At 43.7% G+C, this 19,388-nt stretch overlaps 1 protein-coding gene across 8 annotated transcripts in view; it reads right to left on the bottom strand.

The window, feature by feature from the left end:
- SERGEF (secretion regulating guanine nucleotide exchange factor) overlaps positions 1-19,388 on the bottom strand; it is a 219,146-nt gene that overhangs the window by 193,129 nt on the left and 6,629 nt on the right. For all 8 annotated transcript variants that reach the window (XR_009405555.1, XR_009405561.1, XM_059407537.1 and 5 more), the window contains 5 exons: positions 17,700-17,794; positions 13,463-13,523; positions 8,423-8,536; positions 5,652-5,714; positions 1,569-1,727 (listed from right to left, as the gene is read on the bottom strand). Coding sequence is in view for 6 of the 8 variants with exons in the window: in XM_059407537.1 (XP_059263520.1) it covers positions 1,569-1,727; positions 5,652-5,714; positions 8,423-8,536; positions 13,463-13,523; positions 17,700-17,794 (492 nt within the window). In the remaining 2 variants the exon portion in view is untranslated. The remainder of the gene's footprint in view (positions 1-1,568; positions 1,728-5,651; positions 5,715-8,422; positions 8,537-13,462; positions 13,524-17,699; positions 17,795-19,388) is intronic.

The following is a 19,388-nucleotide window of genomic DNA, read 5'->3' as shown; positions in this document are numbered from 1 at the left end:
GGTACAATCTTCCATGTCGACCTTCTTAGACCCAGGCCTGTCTACGCATTCTAGCGAGGGCACAGCCCAGGTCTTTTCCTCAACACTGATCACATCGCTCAGTAGGGTCCCAATAAGCAAGAACCGATTTGCTTTGAGACAAACTGAAGCCTTCTGTTCATGAACCAGTGAGACCAAGGAAAGAGGTCAGAAATCCTAGCTATCTATGTTGACTCATGTGTATCTGAAGATATTTACTCTCTTCTAACTAGAAAGGGAAGAGACAGAAGCAAACAAGACTAACACGGTACTGTCCATCACAGAGCTCATCGTCAGAGGTAAAAGGCAAATATTAACAATTGCGAATACACGACTACTGTGCTCAATGAGTCTCCTTAGGAAGAGTTTTTGTAGATAGTCCCAATCTTCTAGCAGCTGAACCTCCTTGAGGAAGTCATGACTTTCCCCTTTAGAGCACCCTCTGAAGTGGTCAATATGGAAAGTTTATTTTATACCTTTGTTATAAAGGCCTGTGTTCCAAAATGGTCACAAAATCTTTTCAAAGACCAATGAAAAGCCTCATAGATATGAAGACTCTCAAGTGTATGTCTGTGTGTTCCAATGTGTAGTGAGTGGGGCGTGCCTGCCAGGGATAACTAAAGGGAAAAACTACAAAAAGCAGACAGCCCTGCAGTAACTAGCAGTCACTAGGTCGGTACTTGTGAGTCTGGAGATCCAAGTGTAGCTAATAAGTAGGCAAGGGCAGGCAAAGGGACTCCTGAGAACCCCTGAGCTTCAGGGGTCTCTGACATGAGCATAGATCTTAAGAATTACAAATGGCCTGTCTGGGAAACTCTACGTAAGTCAGCAGAAGCACTGGGAAGGCAGGGAAGAAGACAGGCCATAAAAAAAACAAACCCAGAGAACAAAATCAGCAATATGAAGACCACAAAAGGAGACAAGCCCTAAGGGAAAGATGAGAAATAAATACTCAAGAAAAGGTAAGGATGTCTGAAGCTGGATGGTGTGGCACCGTAAGGTGACATCTGACAGGATATATCAGATGTCTGAATCAATGTGTGTGGTTTGTTAGGGTTAATGGAAAAGTGAATCAAAATATCACACCAGCTATAATTCAAAATAATGCTCCTGCCTCAATCTTGAAATACGAATCTTTAAGTTTCAGAAGCCTTTAATTTAGACTCAGGTGGAAAGGCAAGGAGAGTCATCTCTTCAGCTAGGACAAGGCAAAAACTCCCCAGCAGCCCAGACAAACCTCTGGGTGATGCTTGCTACCATAGTTACTTCTCAAAACCTCAAGGATTTGTAGGGCCAGAAAGAGCCCATCTAACTGAGACTTGCCTCTTTTGGTGTACACCTTTGATCCAGAGAGGAAAAGCTCCATATCTGACTGACTGCAGAACCCGATCCCAGAACCTCCCCATCCCAGTCCATGGAGCATTTCATAGTAAAATCCCACCGGCTTAGTCCTGAGCATTCATAGCTGTGTAGACAGCTATCCTCCTGGCCCCCCCCCCCACCCCACCTCACTGCTCTTACCAACCACGAATTCTCTGCTGCTCTCTCACCTGTCTGAGCAACCAGGTGTGTCCACCCACTCCAGACAGAAGTGACCTTTTCATTCTGAAAACAGTGTGCTTCTATTTTCTGGGGCATAGGAAGAAAAGCAGCCAAGGAAGCCAGTTGCCCATGCTTGTTGCTTCCCCAAACATACAGCTCTCCTGCATCTTAAACAAACAGAAGGGGAACAAAAGAGGTGAAAGAGAATTAGCTCAAAATGACGGTAAATAAGACAAATCTGGGGGGAAAAAATGGTTAAGAGAAGTATTATTCTCATGCTATGACGCTGAATAGGGCAAAGCAAGATACAAAATTCATGTATAGCATATTAACATACAAGACTGCTGTTAATTCTATAAATAGGAAACAAGGCCAAATGTTCTTAGTAGTTTGTCAAGGAATAGGAATGTGTAAGTTTATTTTTTCATTAATTCATTCAACAAATATTCATAGAACATCTACCAAAAGAAAAACATGTTTCTCCATTTTTCAAAAAATATATTTTACATTGTCCTTGGTTAGAAAAATATATATTAACTTTTTAAAGTAACGGGTTAAAAGATACATTATTTAAACTTAAACTTTTCAGACCTAAGACTATCTCACAACATGCCCTGTCCAGCAGAAAACACAATGCAGCTACCTCCCATCCGCACACACAAGCACTGTAGCTCACTTGAACCTCACAGTGGTCCTGAGGTTTAAGCAGGAATGCCACAGACTGACATTGGGAATTAACAGAAAGAAAGCAAATTCAGAGTCAAGTGACTCTGGCTTCTATTCCTGGACCTGCTAACCAGCTACTGACCTTGGACAAATCACTTTCAAAGCCTTAGTTTCACCAGCTGAAAACCAGAGGGGAGGGCACATGGCCTAGAAGGGCAGACTGTGTAACAGATGACACAGGCCACAAGAGAGACTGGTGGGCCACAGCAGCAAGCCTCAGAGCACATGCTTCTCTAAAATGTATGTACGTTCAAAAACATTTTTAACCGGAAGCCAGACCAAATGGATCTGTGAGCTACACAATTCGGCCCATGAACCTATAGTTTGTGACTCCTTAAATGATCTCTAAGATTTTTCCAAACAACCCTAACATTCCACACTTCTACGCTGTACTATACAGCACATAGCACACACACATGGCTCCTGAACACTTGAAATATGACCCAACACAAATTTATGTGTTGTCAAATAAAAAAAAGCACAACAGGGGCACCTGGGTGACTCAGTTGGTTAAGCGGCTGCCTTTGGCTCAGGTCATGATCCCGGGGTCCTGGGATCAAGCCCCGCAATGGGCTCCCTGCTCAGCAGAGAGCCGGCTTCTCTCTCTCCCTCTGCCTGCCGCTCTGCTTGTGCTCTCTATCTCTCTGTCAAATAAATAAATAAAATCTTAAAAAAAAAGAAAAGCACAACAGATTGCAGACTTAGCACAAAACAAACAAACAAACAAACAAAAAAACCCCAAAACAAAGAAACACATATCTCCTTAATAGTCTTCATATTGATTACTCGTTGAAATAATATTGTGGGCATATTGGGTTAAATAAAATATATTATTAAAATCAATTTATCTTTTTACTTTTTGAAATGTGGCTCACATTATATTTCTACTAGAGAGCATCCTTCTAGAAGCTAAAGCAATCAAGGCTTGAAGATTTAAACGACTCTCAAGAGTCGGTTAGCACACGGTTAGCAGAAAGCTAAGTCCTCTGCTTCCAACGGCATTTCATGACCTCCCAAAAAAGCCTTCCAGCATTGTTTGTCATAGGGCAGTCTGGTATAGAGCCAAACAGTATCATTAAGGACATCGGACCAAGATTTGGGGTTCCAGTCCAAGAGCTGCTACTCCGTTGCCCTTCCACACCGACTCTAACATTTATTTCACATTCTGGGCCTGTTTCATTAGGTATAAGATGAGGGAGTCTAAGTCAACGGAGTCATTCTGTCACTCGGTTGACCTTGCAGGACTGACATTCTGCAGTTCAATGATGTGAATTTGGTGTACTTCATGCCCTGAGAGAGGGCAACCTCCCTGGACTTCAGCGGACTGTACAAAGTAGGGAGATCCCTTACAAGAGGGCAGAGAAGTCCCTCAGCAAAGTCTCAGCCGTTTAATGGACTGGTTAGCTACCAAGCTGCCACTGACAGCGAGTCCGTGTCTGTAATAAGCCTTCATTTATCTCAGAAAATCTAAACCTTCTTTTTGCAAAGACAAACTGCCTTCCACATGCAGATCATTACACTGTTGCACCAGCAGGCACAATTACGCTCTGCTGCAATGCCAAAGAGTTATATAACCTACCACGACTCCGGAGAGAAGGTCTAAAGAGCAATGAACAAAATCCGATGGGTAACAGCTTCAACAGGAAGGAGGGATATGAACCTTGACAATTTTTAACTCACTTTTAAAATATAAAAAACCAATTTCCTTTGTGAATATACTTTAAAAATCACTAAACTTTTTACACTGTAAAGGGGTGAATTTTATAGATGAATTATATCTCAGTAAAACAAAAATTCTACATCTATGTTTTAAAAACACCATAAAAGTGTTCATATATGAAATAATAAATAACTTCACTAACTTTAAGATTTTTGAAGAAAGTGTTAGCAAGCAATGAGAAAATCTCTACGTTTATATAATGCTGGCCATTTCAAACTGATTAGGATAGCGTAGAAATATCTCTATTAGGAAAGGGTCGAAACATCTTTTATGATACTCTTAGTCTCAGAAAAGAATGCCTTCCTCAACCGTCACTGACCGTGGGGCACAGACTAGTCACTTCTCACCCTGGGGCCTCTGGCCCTTCCTCTACAAAAGGAGAGAGGGGGCCAAATGCCCAAGGGCCATTCACTTCAACTCAACCCTTTTAATATATATGTAAGTCTATCTAATATGAAACATAGGCTAAAAGTAGGCATTTCTTATATTGGCTGGTTGAATTTGTTAAATAACAAATTATTGGTAGTTCAGAATTTGTAATGTGTTTAAACTCTCACATCATGGCTTTGTAATTTGGAAACAGTAGCAGCTTCTCAGTTGGACTATATTACACATTTGAAGTTGAAGAATGCACATCACCATTAACTATCTGTGATGTGTACCTATGTACACATACACCCTAATTTCCACATAAAACACTCAAATTACTATGTATGAAAGTCATTCCCCTTTGCTCAAAAAAGGTCCTGCCTTCAGCTCTGGCCTTACCAAAATCAATCTCTCAGAGCTCTCATCTCAGTCTACCGGTAGGGATCAGGGCACTCTTGGCTTTGAAAGAGAACCTTTGGAAGAGAGAGCCTTCACTTCCAAGAAGGTGCTGCTTTGTATATGGAAAGTCTGTACTGTATTGGCGGGGTGTGTGGAATGATGGAAGGATACATAACCAAGAAGAGGGGTACAGTGTGTGAGAGAAAAAGATTAGGCAGAGAGGTAGAGGGATCAAAGAGATGGAACAGATTGCAGAAATGCATAAAATACAAAATAGATTAGAGAAATATGTGCAAACTTATTTTAGAAGAAATATAGACACAGAGATTAGATAGGAAGATGTGAAGATGAAAGGTAAATAAAAATAAACAGATAAAGAGAAGATGAATACAGACAGAGCAGAGAGGCAGATAAATGCACTGGAAGACAGTGGTGGATGGAACAGGTTAGTCGGAGAGCAAACATCTAAAGGGAACAGTCAACCATATTAGACACCAAATGGCTTCGGGGGATACGACAACAATGGGCTCTAATGCCTAAGCGCTGGCTGTGTGACTTGGCAATCACAACCACCCTGAGAAGAGGATATTCTTGTCCCTACCATACAGCTGAGAGGAAAGGAAGCGAGCCTGTGTTTCCTTCCTGTGGACGCCTTACCTGTATTTTCACTTTTACTTCTCAAAACTGCCCACAGAGAATTCGGTAGAGAAGGCAATGGTCTTGGAAGGTAAAGCGACTTCCTAAATCAGACTAGGGAAGGCAGCCAAATTCTGACTCCAAATCTAAGCTCCTCCCTCTCTTTCCCAACATCCACCAGGCGAGGCGGAAACGTGCTGAACTCCAAACAGCGTGTTAGACTCGAAGAGTGGGTCCCTACCTGTCAGCGAGGCTGAGTGATCCGAGCCAGCAAGAACACAGGTTACTTTAGAATTCTCCAGGCCTACAAAAAAAAAAACAAAAAACAAAAAAAATGTTTGAAAGCCCATTTATAACAGAACAAATTGGTCAGAGAAGGGGCTCAGACAGTACCAAGGGCCTGAAAGAAACTTGAGGCAGAGACGGCAGGTCTGAGTCGGTGGCGCTGGCCAAGAAGATGGGTAACGTGGTGGGAACACTGTTTCCATACCAAGAGATTGAACAAGTAAGTAAATACACTGAAAATGAAGGAGCCCGATTTCTCTCCAGCAGAGAGGAGAGGAAAGGTACAGAACAAAGAGATGGAAGGCTAGAATTGCCCATGTCATAGTGGACTGTAATTGCAGAAATGACCATAAGCTCATGGTTTCGAGACAAACAGACATGGGTGTACATAAGTGTAAATATATGTGTGCACACATCTATCTACTAGTTCTGTCCATGCGAGGGCCTAGAAGCAAAAACATCTCACCCATTCAGCTGCCGTCTCATACGTGAGCAGGCAAACTCAGGACTCTAAAGAACGTAAAGATAGAACTAAGAATCTGAACGGGCCTTCCCCAAATCTAGCACTTTTCCTCTATTAATTACACTGCCTTCACTAACCGGTTATAATCTCAAGCAGCTCTTCCAGAAACCGTGGTCCCTGGGTCTAGCGTGCGGAGACAGGCACTCTTATTCCGTAACTCTTATCTGACACTTCTGTCTAATTAACTAGTATCTTAGTAAAATGCCCCTCACCCCTTTGAGGACCTGTGGAATGAGAAAGGGACAAAGCAGATGTTTCTAGCACATTCACCAGAGAGGGAGCACAGGGCTTCGTGACCTGGCAAGGAGAGGATGTCCAGGGCCGCAGCTCCAGAATCAGCGGTGAGGAGGTAACGATGGGCGAACAAAAAGGGGAAAGAGAGAGTGGGAACCTCATTATCTATTCAAGGTCTCATCTGGAAACTCCACCAATCACTCAAAATTTAAGCTGCGTCCCCAAAGAGACCCAAACAGATCGTTTAAGTCAAACCAAAGCATTTGTGATTTCTTCCTGTGCTGAAATGGACAGTTCCTACCCTTAAGAAGCTCAGTCTTTGGCATGTGGGAAAACATGTAAGCAATTCCTAACAACGCAGTACGTTGTGCCCTCCACACACATGGGGAAAATGTAATGGAGTTATAAAAGAGAAGACTCTTCGCTGAGAAAGCTGTATCTGAGTTAGGACTTGAAAAATGATCAGGAGAGACTAAAGATTACCAGAAGGAATGGGAAGGAAGACATTTCAGGCAGGGCTGACAACTTGCCCACAGACACAGAGGAACAAGAAAGCAGGATATGCTCAGGGAGCAGTGAATACCTAGATGAGGCAGGAAAAAAGTGTTTGGGAAGTATGTGTTCAAGGTCATGTGCAGTGGACTGCCTATCCAGCATCCAATACCTGATTCTGCTTCACCACCAGTCCCCTCCGCAACTCTATCCCTGGCTTCAGGGTGCCATCCTCACCCCAGCTGAATGGGAGAGCCTCCAGGACTTAGGAAAATCAGAACCATCCCAACACCTGTGCAGCAGTCCCACTGAGGCTTTCCCCGCTTCCTATCGCACCTGCAAAAATTCCTCCTTTGTTCTCACCTGGAGAGCAGAGGTTTACTATGTGGGTTCTTCCTACAGCCAACCCTCAGGAGACTGGGGCACACAGTAAGAGAACAGGAGAGGAAGAGAAGAAAAAGAGGAGATGCAGACACGGTATTATACAGAGAGAGAGACGGGGGCCCACAGTGAGTGTGTAGAGCAGAGGGAGAGGCGGGTAGGGACAGGAGCTAAAAGAGACTAAGCCCCAGAGTGAAAAGCAGAAAAGAGAAGTGCCTGGATGGCTCTTCGGTTAAGCGGCTGCCTTCAGCTCAGGTCATGATCCCAGGGTCCTGGGATCGAGCCCCAGTCAGGCTCCCTGCTCAGTGGAGAGCCTGAATCTCCCTCTCTCTCTGCCTCTCGCTCTGCCTACTTGTGCTCTCTATCTCTCTGTCAAATAAATAAATAAATAAATAAATCTTTTTTTAAAAGGTGGGGGGAGCAGAAGAGAAAGCCCTCCAGGCTAAATGACCAACAAAGACAGACCAGACCCATGGGCAGAATGATCACTACCCATTCCTTATGTACCCATGTAAAGAGACTTCCCTACAGAACACTTTGGCCCCTCAGTCTATATCCTCGCTCATTCCTGCTCTCCTTTTGGGAGAAGGACCTGGGCTTGTAAGGTGCAGTCCTTCCAGGTTCTCCCTTTGGGATGTGCCTGCCCGCAGAGGGGGTGCCCCATCGTGTGCTCCCAGCCATGAGGGAGCTTAGCTGAGCTGACCCTATGCAGCAGCTACCGTGCCTGCTGAGTAAATCCAACCTGGGATTCAGAATCTAGAGGCTCACTGTCGCTACACATTATCTCCAAACACCTAAGTCACATCTCCCAACCTAACTTTTAACAGTTCCAGAGCTACCATTCTCACCTCCACTTACCTGACCTGCATCTATCTCTCAATGGCCTCCCCCTTTGGCAGCAAGGAGGGGTCCTTTTACTGGGTCCACAAAAATTCTAACAAGACTAACACACCGACTAACACAGAGACTGAAGACAGAGGAACTAAGAAAATAGCAAAAGCAGTACAAAGAGTAAACTCCATTTACCCATTTTCTGCATGCGTGTCACTATTTCTTGATAAAGAATAAATATAGGACTCAAGAAATAAGGGCCTTACCTGTCACTCTGCTGGGTTCCCTTGCTGTCAAAAATGGTGGGAGAGTCTGCCCAGGGCACAGCCGCCGTCCAGATGATGCCAAACCAGTCCCCCACTGGAACACGATGCCATTTGCTTCCCAATGGAGCAGAAGAGGAAAATGAGAAAATGTTTACTAGGATTAAGACCGGATTGCTCTTGGGGCGCCTGGGTGGCTCAGTGGGCTAAAGCCTCTGCCTTCAGCTCAGGTCATGATCCCAGGGTCCTGGGATCGAGCCCCGCGTTGGGCTCTCTGCTCAGCAGGGAGCCTGCTTCCCCCTCTCTCTCTGCCTGCCTCTCTGCCTACTTGTGATCTCTCTCTGTGTCTAATTAATTAATTAATTAATTAAGAAAAAAAAAAAGACCGGATCCCTCTTGGAGCCCCATGCTGTGGGGGATTCTCAATGCGTTCTCAGTTAACACACCTGCTATGGAGAAGCATAGTGCTTCCAGGGGCCCTATGACTTGGTTACCACCAAACCAATCACAAGCCCAATCATCAGGGCAATCTAAGACCATCAAAGAAAATTCCCACATATTAAAACTCCTTCCAAAAAGTTCTAGGACACTCTTCCATAGTCAAATTACTGAAATGACCCTTGTTCATGACTAACCTGGAAGGACAACTCAAACTCCAGACCCAGCAGGAAAGAACCTTGAGGATTATCAAATCCACTGCTCATATTTAGTAGACAAGCAAACTGAGGGCTTGAAGACACGATGCGCTCTGCCCAAGGTCATACAGGGAGCTAATGGCAGAGAAAATACAAGGACTCAGCTCTCCTAACATCGAATGAGTGTCTTTTCTACTATACCAAGATAAATGCATTGATTCCTAGTTACCAAAGAAATATATACTTATGATTGCAAGACAGTTTAATAGCCACTCCTTTAAGGGAATGGACTTTTATTTCCCTATCCACTGAATCTAGGTCATGTGCCCATGTTCTGAACATCACACAAATGCATAGGTGACACTTCATATATTTAATCTACTGTCACTCCTCTGGAAGAATGCTGTAACCCACAGTCCTTTAGACTGTACACAGACCAGCCCACTTTGTGAAATATAAGTGATGATGATTAGCAAAACACAGTGTTGAAATAAAACATAACTTACCATCTCTTCCACAAATAAATTGCAAGGGGGAGAAAAGGGGAGGAAATAAAATGTATAGATTAAAAGAATCTTGTGATATCTGATATGGGATTAATATTCCAAATATATAGAGAACTCCTAAAACTCAACAACTCAAAAAAAAAAAAAAAACTGATTCAAAACTGAACTAAAAGGACTTGAAGAGACGTTTCTCTAAAGAAAACACACAGATGGCCAAAAAGCACATGTGAAAGAGGCTCAATGTCACTAATTATTAGAAAAATGCAAAACAAAACTGCAATGAGCTTCCACTTCACACTCATTAGGATGACTACTACTAAAAAAAGAAAAAAAAACAGAAAATAACAAATGTTGGTAAGGATACAGTTATCTGGAACCCTTATGCACTACCGGCGGAAATGTAAATGGTATGGCCATCGTGGAAAACAGCAGGGCAGTTCCTCAAAAAGTGAAAAATAGAGTTACTATACTATCCAACAACTCTGCTTCTGGGTGTGTATCCTACAGAACTGAAAGCAAGACCTGGGAGTGCCATTTGTATACCCATGCTCATGATAGCCTTTCCCAATAGCTGACACAAGAAGGCAATCCAAGGGTGCATCAATGGGTGAACAGATATGCAAAATGTGGTCTGTCCACACAATGGAATAGTCGTCAGCCTTAAACAGGGACCACACTACAACATGGACAGACCTTGAGGAAACTATGCTAAGTGAAATAAGCCACAAAAGGACAAATACTGTACAGTTCCACTCACAAGAGGTACTGGTGTGACTGGTCAAAATCAGAGTCAAAAAGTAGAATAGTAGTCGCCCAGGGCTGGGGGCAGGGGCAGTTATTATTGTCTGTGGTTCCAGGAGATGAAAAGAGTTCCAGAGATGGATGGTGGTAATCGTTGCACAACAACATGAATGTACTGTATACTTAAAAATGGTTAGGATGGGGCACCTGGGTGGCTCAGTGGGCTAAAGCCTCTGCCTTCAGCTCAGGTCATGATCTCAGGGTCCTGAGATAGAGTCCCACATCAGTCTCCTTGCTCAGCAGGGAGCCTGCTTCCCCCTCTCTCTCTGCCTGCCACTCTGCCTACTTGTGATCTCTCTCCGTCAAATAAATAAATATTTTTTTACAAAAAAAGTTAGGATGGTGAATTTCATCGTGTGCATTTTATCACAATTAAAAAATTACAAGGAATTGGGGCGCCTGGGTGGCTCAGTGGGTTAAAGCCTCTGCCTTCGGCTCAGGTCATGATCTCAGGGTCTTGGGATCGAGTCCCGAATCGGGCTCTCTGCTCAGCAGGGAGCCTGCTTCCCTCTCTCTCTCTCTGCCTGCCTCTCCCTCTTCTTGTGATTTCTCTCTGTCAAATAAATAAATAAAATCTTTAAAAAAATATATATTTTGGGGATAGCTAAGAAAATTTAAACCCTGAATACTTGATGATCGAATTGCAGATTTATTGTTAGTTTTTCGTAGGTATGATGATGGTGTTCTGCTAACGGTTTCAGAAAGAGTCCTTATCTTTTAGAGATGCCTGCAGAATTATCTACAGATTAAATGGGAGAGAGGAGGACTTACAATTAAGTCCATCAAATACGTAATGGAAATCGTGCAGCTTTGTAACTGGACAGAAATGTATACATAAGACTAGCAATTACAGAAAGTTGGTAGGAAAGGGGGAATTAAACCAAAAATAGGCAACCTTCCAGTCCTGCTAATTTCTAAAAGGAGAAACAGCTTATAAAAATGTAATCACTATCATAGAACTCAGCAATCACTCTCCTGGGCATTTATCCCAGAGAAATGAGAAGTTATGTTCACATAAAAACTTATCCATAAATGTTTATAGCTTTATTTTTTTTTTAATTTTTCATTTAAGATTTTATTTATTTATTTGTCAGAGAGAGAGAGAGAGTGCGAGAACGAGCACAGGCAGAGTGGCAGGCAGAGACAGAGAGAGAAGCAGGCTCTCTGCTGAGCAAGGAGCCTGATGTGGGACTCGATCCCAGGACGCTGGGATCATGACCTGAGCTGAAGGCAGCGGCTTAACCAACTGAGCCACCCAGGCGTCCCTATAGCTTTATTCTTAATAGTCAAAACCTGGAAACAACGACATGTCCCTCAATGGGTGACTAGTTAAACAAACTGCATTGCTGTGGGCTGAACTGTGCCCCCAAAATTCCTATGTTGAGGCCTTGAACTCCAGGTGACTGGAGAGAGGCCTGTAAAGAGCTAATAAAGGTTAAACGGGTTGTAAGAGTGAGGCGCTCATCTGACAGAACTGGTGTCCTTATAAAAAGAAGAGGGGTGCCTGGGTGGGTAAGTGGGTTAAGCCTCTGCCTTTGGCTCGGTTCATGATCTCAAGGCCCTGGGATCAAGCCCCACATTGGGCCTGCTCAGCAGGAAGCCTGCTTCCCCCCAACTCTGCCTGCCTCTCTGCCTACTTGTGATCTCTGCCTATTTGTGTCAAATAAACAAATAAAATCTTTAAAAAAAAAAGAGACACCAGATGTCTCCCCCTCTCCATGAGTGCACAGAGCAAAGGCCCTATAAGGACACAGCAAGAAGGCAGCCAGCTATACAGTCAGGAAGAGAGGTCTCACCAGAGAGCAACCCTCCTAGCATCTTGATCTGGGGCTTCTAGCTTCTGTAACCGTAAGAAAATTGTTTAAGCCACCCATCTATGATATCTCATTGTGGTGGCCTGAGATGACTAATTCAGTGGTACGTCTATACTGAGGAATACTACTACCCAGCAATAAATAGGAACCAATTACTGACACACACACTTTGAATGACTCTCCAGGGAATCCTGCTGAGCAAAAACAGTCAACCCCAAAAGGCTACATACTGTATGATACCATCGTACCATACTGTACGATTCCATTATGTAACGTCTTGAAATGATATTACTGTTGGAGAACAGAAAGAGCGATGACGGGGTGGGGGGTCAGTGGGAAGTGAATGTATAAAAAGTATAGACAAGGGTGTGTAAAAGTGGGTGCAAGGAAAGGACCACAGGCCGGTGGTTATGGCGCTGGAACTGTTTGTACCTGGACGGTAGTGAGACCAGCTGTACTGAACTACACTTTCATAAAACATCACCGTGGGGAGAAGCTGAGAAGAGAGTGAGTGAGATCTATTTCATTTCTTGCAACTGCATGTGAATCTGCAATTATCTCAAAATTTATTTCTTACAGGAGCAATGTCTAGCCCCAGGCGAGCATCTGTACCGAGCTGCACCAGAACCTTCCTCGCCCCCTCCAGCCTCCCCTGGCCATGACCGGGAGCAGAGAAACGACCCAGGGAGAGAAGAAAGGCTCACTGCTCTTCTGCAGGCCACCACCTCTCTCCACTTGCCACTGTCACCCTCACGCACACTGTCAGCCCAAGGTCCATCACCACCCATTCACTGGACAGGAGGCAAGTTCAGTGGAAGCTTTGACATTAATAAACATTAAAACCCGCTAGGAACACAGTGCAATTCACAGCAAAAACTGTGGGCTTTGGAAATGAGATCATTCCAAACTCTGTTCCCAGCTCAACTTCGGACCATCTTATCCCCTGTGCAACCTTAGACAAGCCCTCGAGTCTCTCTGGGCCTCAGTGTCTTCACATGTAAAAATGGAACTCGCACCATGGCGAGGTTGTAAGGGTTAAATAAGGTATGGATTAAATCAAGAGAATCTAGCACTGTGCCTAGAACATAAAATAAGGAGATAGGAAATTCACTGCCTTCCTCCCAACCTGCTAAATGTTTCCCACATGACTTTGGTCTTACGTCCCCTCCTTTTAATCAGAAATACAACACAGCAGGACACCCTGAATTACTCCTTAAAGTTTATTTCCTCTAAAGCTCTGTTTCTCCTTATTATGAACCTATTTTGAAAATAAAGCAAAATGATCACCTGTAGCAGCTAAAGCATGCCTCAGTCCAGCAGCAATGCAAACAACCTTCTCTCTCAGGAGCTGTTGAAAGAAAGAAAGAAGGAAAAGGACTGAGATCTTAGAATCACTCATCTGCAAAATTTTACATACTTATGCCCTGATACAATGCAGCACTGCCCTCATTACATGTCTGACTGGTTTAGAGTCCCCAACCTCCAACATTCCCATTCCTAAACCCCTCTATTGTATCCCTAATGCATCTTTTAAAGATCATCTTTTAAAAATAAACGTATCACAACATGTCTCTGGGCTGCAAGGGACCTTCAAGGTCATCCAGTCCAGGGGTTGGCAAATGTCTTCTCTAAAGACCAGAGAGTAACTATTTTAGACTCTGCAGGCCATACGGTTTGTGTCATAGTCTTTGCTCTGCCGTAATAACATAAAAGCAGCCACAGATAATACATGAATGAAGGGGCATGGCTGTGTTCCAACAAAATTTCGTTTACCAATGGTTCTAACTGGATGACTTCTGATCTAGTCCAAGCCCCATCCAATGCCAGAACCCCTCCACTAACACCCCAGGAAATCATCATCCTACCCCTGCCAGCCAGCTGCTTCCAGTGACATGGGCTTCCCAATCCCAGGTGCCTGTTCTGTGTTTCCACCATTCCATTTACCTCCTTGGCTGCCTCTGACCTCTCACAATGCTCTCCAAATACGTGAAGACCATTGTCATGTCCTCTCTAAGATGTCCTGTAGTGGCCTTAAAACCAAGTCCTCAAATTCCTTGAAACCCATCCCTTCAAGCTGTGGAGCCTAATTCCCCTCTGGCTGAATGTGGGCTGGACTTGGAGACTTGGTGATTTGTCTCTAGTGACCAGGATAAAGAAGTGTGAGCGGCCTAGAGACAAGGTGATAAAAGGCACTGAGGCTTCCTGCTTGGCCTCACTCTCAAATCTCTCTTGGGGGAAGTCAGATGCCATGACTGCACAATCCCATAGAGAGGCCCATGTGACAAGAAACTAAAGCCAACTGCCAGGTGAGAGAGCATGGTGGTGGAACTGCCAGTCCAGCCCAAAGCAGACAGTGTGCAATCCTAGCTAACATCTTGACCATGACCTCATGAGACCAACTAAACTGTTCCCAGATCCTTGACCCTCAGAAACTGAGACAATAAATGCTTGTTGTTTGAAGTTGCTAATTGTTTTTTTTTTAAAGAGAGAGAGAGGGAGAGCATGCGCTCTTCACTCCACACTCCACACTACCCCTTGTGGCCCCTCCCTGACACACTGTTCTGACCTTCTGCCATTCACTACCTCCCCAATGATCCCCTCCCCACTGACACTTCTACCATTTCTTTATATTCCAATCATACTAAACTGCCAAACCCTGATATTTTATCCTTCTACACCTTTGTTCACAGTTCCTTCTGTCTGGTCGATTCTTTTATAGCTACTCTGTGCATCTTATCTCAAGACACGTAAACTTCAACTCAACTTTCAAGATTCAGCATAACCTGTTCTCACTCCACCTCCCCCTAAAAAGAGTTAAACAGTCCCTCCCTTGAGGCTATACCTACATCCACCAAAGTTTTAACATGGCAACCCATTTAGATGTTTCTAGATCGAACATGTACCACTAAACTCCAAAACCCTTAAATGCTAAGTAAGATTGGATCATGCTCACCTTTGTCCCCATGGCCTAAACACAGAGCCTATACACAACAGTTGCTATTAAATAAATGAATTTCTCTTATATTTCACTTTGGCACATTCCTCCTCTATCCGAAAGGAAACAGCCTGACAAATGTTTTCACCTCCTGATTCTGTCATCCAACATATTTTAACCATTGTTGCCTTCTGTCTTCTTTAACCATGTGACCTAAGCTAAATTAATTATAACTTATGTAGGTTCTTCAAAAGCCATTTATTTGTAATTTGCAACTTAACACTTCCTGTGATAGGGACCATAGAGTCTAGATTTCTGTGCATACCACGTGCTACAGACTGAATGTTTGTTTTCCCCTGAAATTCATACACTGAAACCTGCTACCCAATGTTACAGTATTTGGTGATTAGGTCATGCGAATGGAGTCCTCATGAAGGGGATTAGTGCCCTTATAAAAGAGGCCCGGGGGCGCCTGGGTGGCTCAGTGGGTTAAAGCCTCTGCATTCAGCTCAGGTCATGATCCCAGGGTCCTGGGATCAAGCCTCACATCGGGCTCTCCACTCAGTGGGGAGCCTGCTTCTCCGTCTTCCTCTGCCTGCATCTCTGCCTACTTATGATCTCTGTCTGTAAAATAAATAAATAAAATCTTCAAAAAAAAAAAGAGGCCCCAGAGAGCAACTCTGTCTAGCAAAATGAGTGTCTATGTACAAGGAAGCCGGTCCTCCCCAGACACCAATTCTACTGATGCCTTGATCTTGGACTTCCCACCTGCCAGAAATGTGAAAAATGTTTGCTGTTGAAGCCACCCAGTCTTCAGAATTTTTGTGACAGCAGCCTCAACACTCTAAAACTCTGTGGCGATCATGACCCCAAATAATGTCCCACAGACCAGCAATCGTAATTCAGCAACATGACCACGCTCTCTCCAGTGAAAACAGATCGTCCACTCTGAGTCAGAGTTTAAGGAAATTAGCTAAATGTGAGCAGCTGAGGTGGTGAAACGGATTTTAGATCCCAGTATATTTCTTCTAAAACTCCACAGGCTTGGGGCACCTGGGTGGCTCAGTCAGTTGAGCAACTGACTCATGGTTTCAGCTCAGGTCAAGATCTCCGAGTTGTGGAATCGAGCTCTGCTGAGCTCGGAGCCTGCTTCTCTCCCTTCCTCACTACCCCTCCCCCCAAACATGGGTTCTCTGTCTCTGTGTGTGTGTCTCTCTCTCAAATAAAGAAATCATTAAAAAAATTAAAATAAAATAAAATTCCACAGTCCTATTGTGACCACTTGCATACAAACTTCATAAAGATGTATAAGCTTTTGGGGCGCCTGGGTGGCTCAGTAGGTTAAGCCGCTGCCTTCGGCTCAGGTCATGATCTTAGGGTCCTGGGATCGAGTCCCGCATCGGGCTCTCTGCTCAGCAGGGAGCCTGCTTCCTTCTCTCTCTCTCTCTGCCTGCCTCTCAGTGTACTTGTAATTTCTCTCTGTCAAATAAATAAATAAAATCTTTAAAAAAAAAAAAAAAGATGTATAAGTTTTAAGTATGATGCAGTGGAAAGAGCTCTGAACTAGGGCCATGAGTCCTGTCTAGGACCTGTGCTACCCAGGAGGAAGCCACTAGCTACACGCAGCTACCAAGCAACCGAAATGTGACTAGCCGTGAGTAGGCTGAACTGAGACACACTCTGGAACAAAATGACTTCAATACAAAACAGAGATCACTAAGTATCTCATTAGGAAATGTTAACATTAGTGACACATATGAAATGATAGTTGGAATAAATTGGGTTAAATTAAAAGTTATTAAAATTAATTTCACCTACACACCACAATGAGTGAAACTTAAAAACATCATGGACATGAGAGAAGCCAGACACAAAAAGCCACATATTATGATTCCATTTATGTGAAATGCCCAGAATAGGCAGATTCACAGAGAAGCTGAGTGGTGGCCAAGGGTTGGGGGAGGGCAGAAGGTGAAGTAACTGCCATCGGGTACACAGTTTCTTTCCTGGTGATGAGAATGTTCTGAAATTAGACAATGCTGATGACTGCATGTCTCTGTGATCTCTTAAAAACCACTAAATTATACATTTTTAAAGGGTAAATTCCATGGCATGTGAATTACATCTCAATAAATCTATTATTTTAAAAATTATTTTCACACTCTTCTTTTTAGTTTTAAATGGCACTACTAAAAAATCCTAAATTACATATGTGATTCACACCACATTTTTATTGGGCACTACTGGCCTACCATTTGTTGAGCTTAGTGTCTTTAGGTAAGTCACTTCTATCTGGACCTGTTTCTAACCTAGTTCCCATTGTTACTAATCTTAGAATTGTAAAATGTCATTAATGTCTTTGTAACACATATTACCTCCACTGTTTCATTTCACAAAAATTTGTAACATGTTTGAGGACTAACAGATTTTTCACTCAGCCTCCACCAACCTATTTTTTCCTGGGAGAACCTAGGTTTTCCAATTTAAATTCCAACTAGCCTGTGGGTTTTCAGGGACCCAATCCCTGAGCTGGGGAGGGAAACACTTTAACAGGACGTGGGTCAGCTACATATTAGGTGCTATCCTTACCTCAATGGCCTGGGGAACCACGCATCTTCGAGGGCCATGAGGAACTCCTAGCTGGCCAAAGCAGTTGGATCCACATGACAAAACTTGACCACTCTCTGCGAAATTCAAATACTTCAATCATAATCTAAGAAATAAGATATATGTGACCAGTGGATAAATGCGGAAGGATGGGAAGAGCAAAGGGAATGAGAGGAGGAAGCAGGGCCTCAGATTCAGCACATTCAAACCACAGTCCCTGCTTTTGTCCCTCTAGGAATAAAAACACAAGGCACTGGGCTGTTTCACTGATTCCCCATCCCACTACCTAAATAATGGCAGCTTACCTGTGCAGAACATTCACCTGTTGCCCGGTACCGGGATGGGAGGATACTTAACCCCTACTTTTCTCATTTCCATGCATCACAATTTTCATTATTTTAACACTCCAGGCCTCTCTCCCTGGCCCTCCCCAGCTCACTGCTTCCCAGGAGAAAAGGGATAACTTGACCAACTGAGGAGTTTGGGAGAAGGAACAGGACATGTGTTGCTTGGCACCTTCCTCTCAGGTACTCTGGATTGGGGCATAGTAAATGCTTTGCCTACAGAGATAACCTACTGCTTGCAGAGTAAGTTTGGCTCAGAGGAGTGTTGCAGAGCCACTTGGTCTGACCACTAACCCTGTCCTCCAACGTAGCCTTTACCAATAGTGTGATCTCCAGCTATCTGAGCGCTCTTCACCTCTCTCACAATCAGTTCCAAAAGTGAGCAGGCAACAGTAAAAGGCGAAAGATTTATACGATCTGAAGAGAAACCAGAGCATGGGGCAACAGAATGTTAACCACTGACAACCTACAACTCCAACACAGCTCATGAAAAGTACTTCAGAAACAATAGCTATTCTTTAGAGTTATTACTACTAAATTCAGCACACATTACAGAACCCCTCTGCAGAAGAGATGGTGATGTCTGAGCAGGGTTTTAAAGAAGGGATAAGAGTTCATCAGATAGACAAAAGAGTGTTCTGCATGATATTTCTAGAAAGAAAAGTATGGGAAATGTGGAGAATAAAAGACAAGGCAACAAGAGGGATAGGCAGGGAACAATAACTTATTTTAAATCATTATTAACATATAATGTATTATTTGCCCCAGGGGTAATCTGTGAATCATCAGGCTTACACATTTCACAGCGCTCACCATAGCACATACCCTCCCCAATGTCCATAACCCAACCACCCTATCCCTGCCCCTCTCCCCCCAAAAACCCTCAGTTTGTTTCATGTGATTAAGAGTCTCTTATGGTTTGTCTCCCTCCCGATCCCATCATGTTTCATTTTTTTCCTTCCCTACTCCCCACAGTCCCCCACCCAGCCTCTCAAATTCCTCATATCGTAGAGATCATATGATAACTGTCTTTCTCTGATTGACTTATTTGGTAGGGAACAATAATTAAAGCCATGTACTAAAAGCCTGGGTTCTGAGCTATGCACATGAGAATCCACAAGGGTGGGGTGGTAGAGGATATGGTCAGAAGACACCCTTGCCAGAGGACTGTGTCCAAGAGGGAATCTAATCAGAAACTCTAGATGTCCTTTCCCATCCAGAATGACAAGCTATACAGGGCAAAACTTCCAGGGAGAAGTCAGCTGGACAAAAAGTAACTATTGCTAGCTGTTCCCAAGAGCATTAGCCTACTAACCCTTTGGCCATA

Source organism: Mustela nigripes, chromosome 1 (genome assembly GCF_022355385.1).
Source record: "Mustela nigripes isolate SB6536 chromosome 1, MUSNIG.SB6536, whole genome shotgun sequence".
NCBI lineage: Eukaryota > Metazoa > Chordata > Mammalia > Carnivora > Mustelidae > Mustela > Mustela nigripes.
This window is presented reverse-complemented; position numbering and strand designations above follow the sequence as displayed.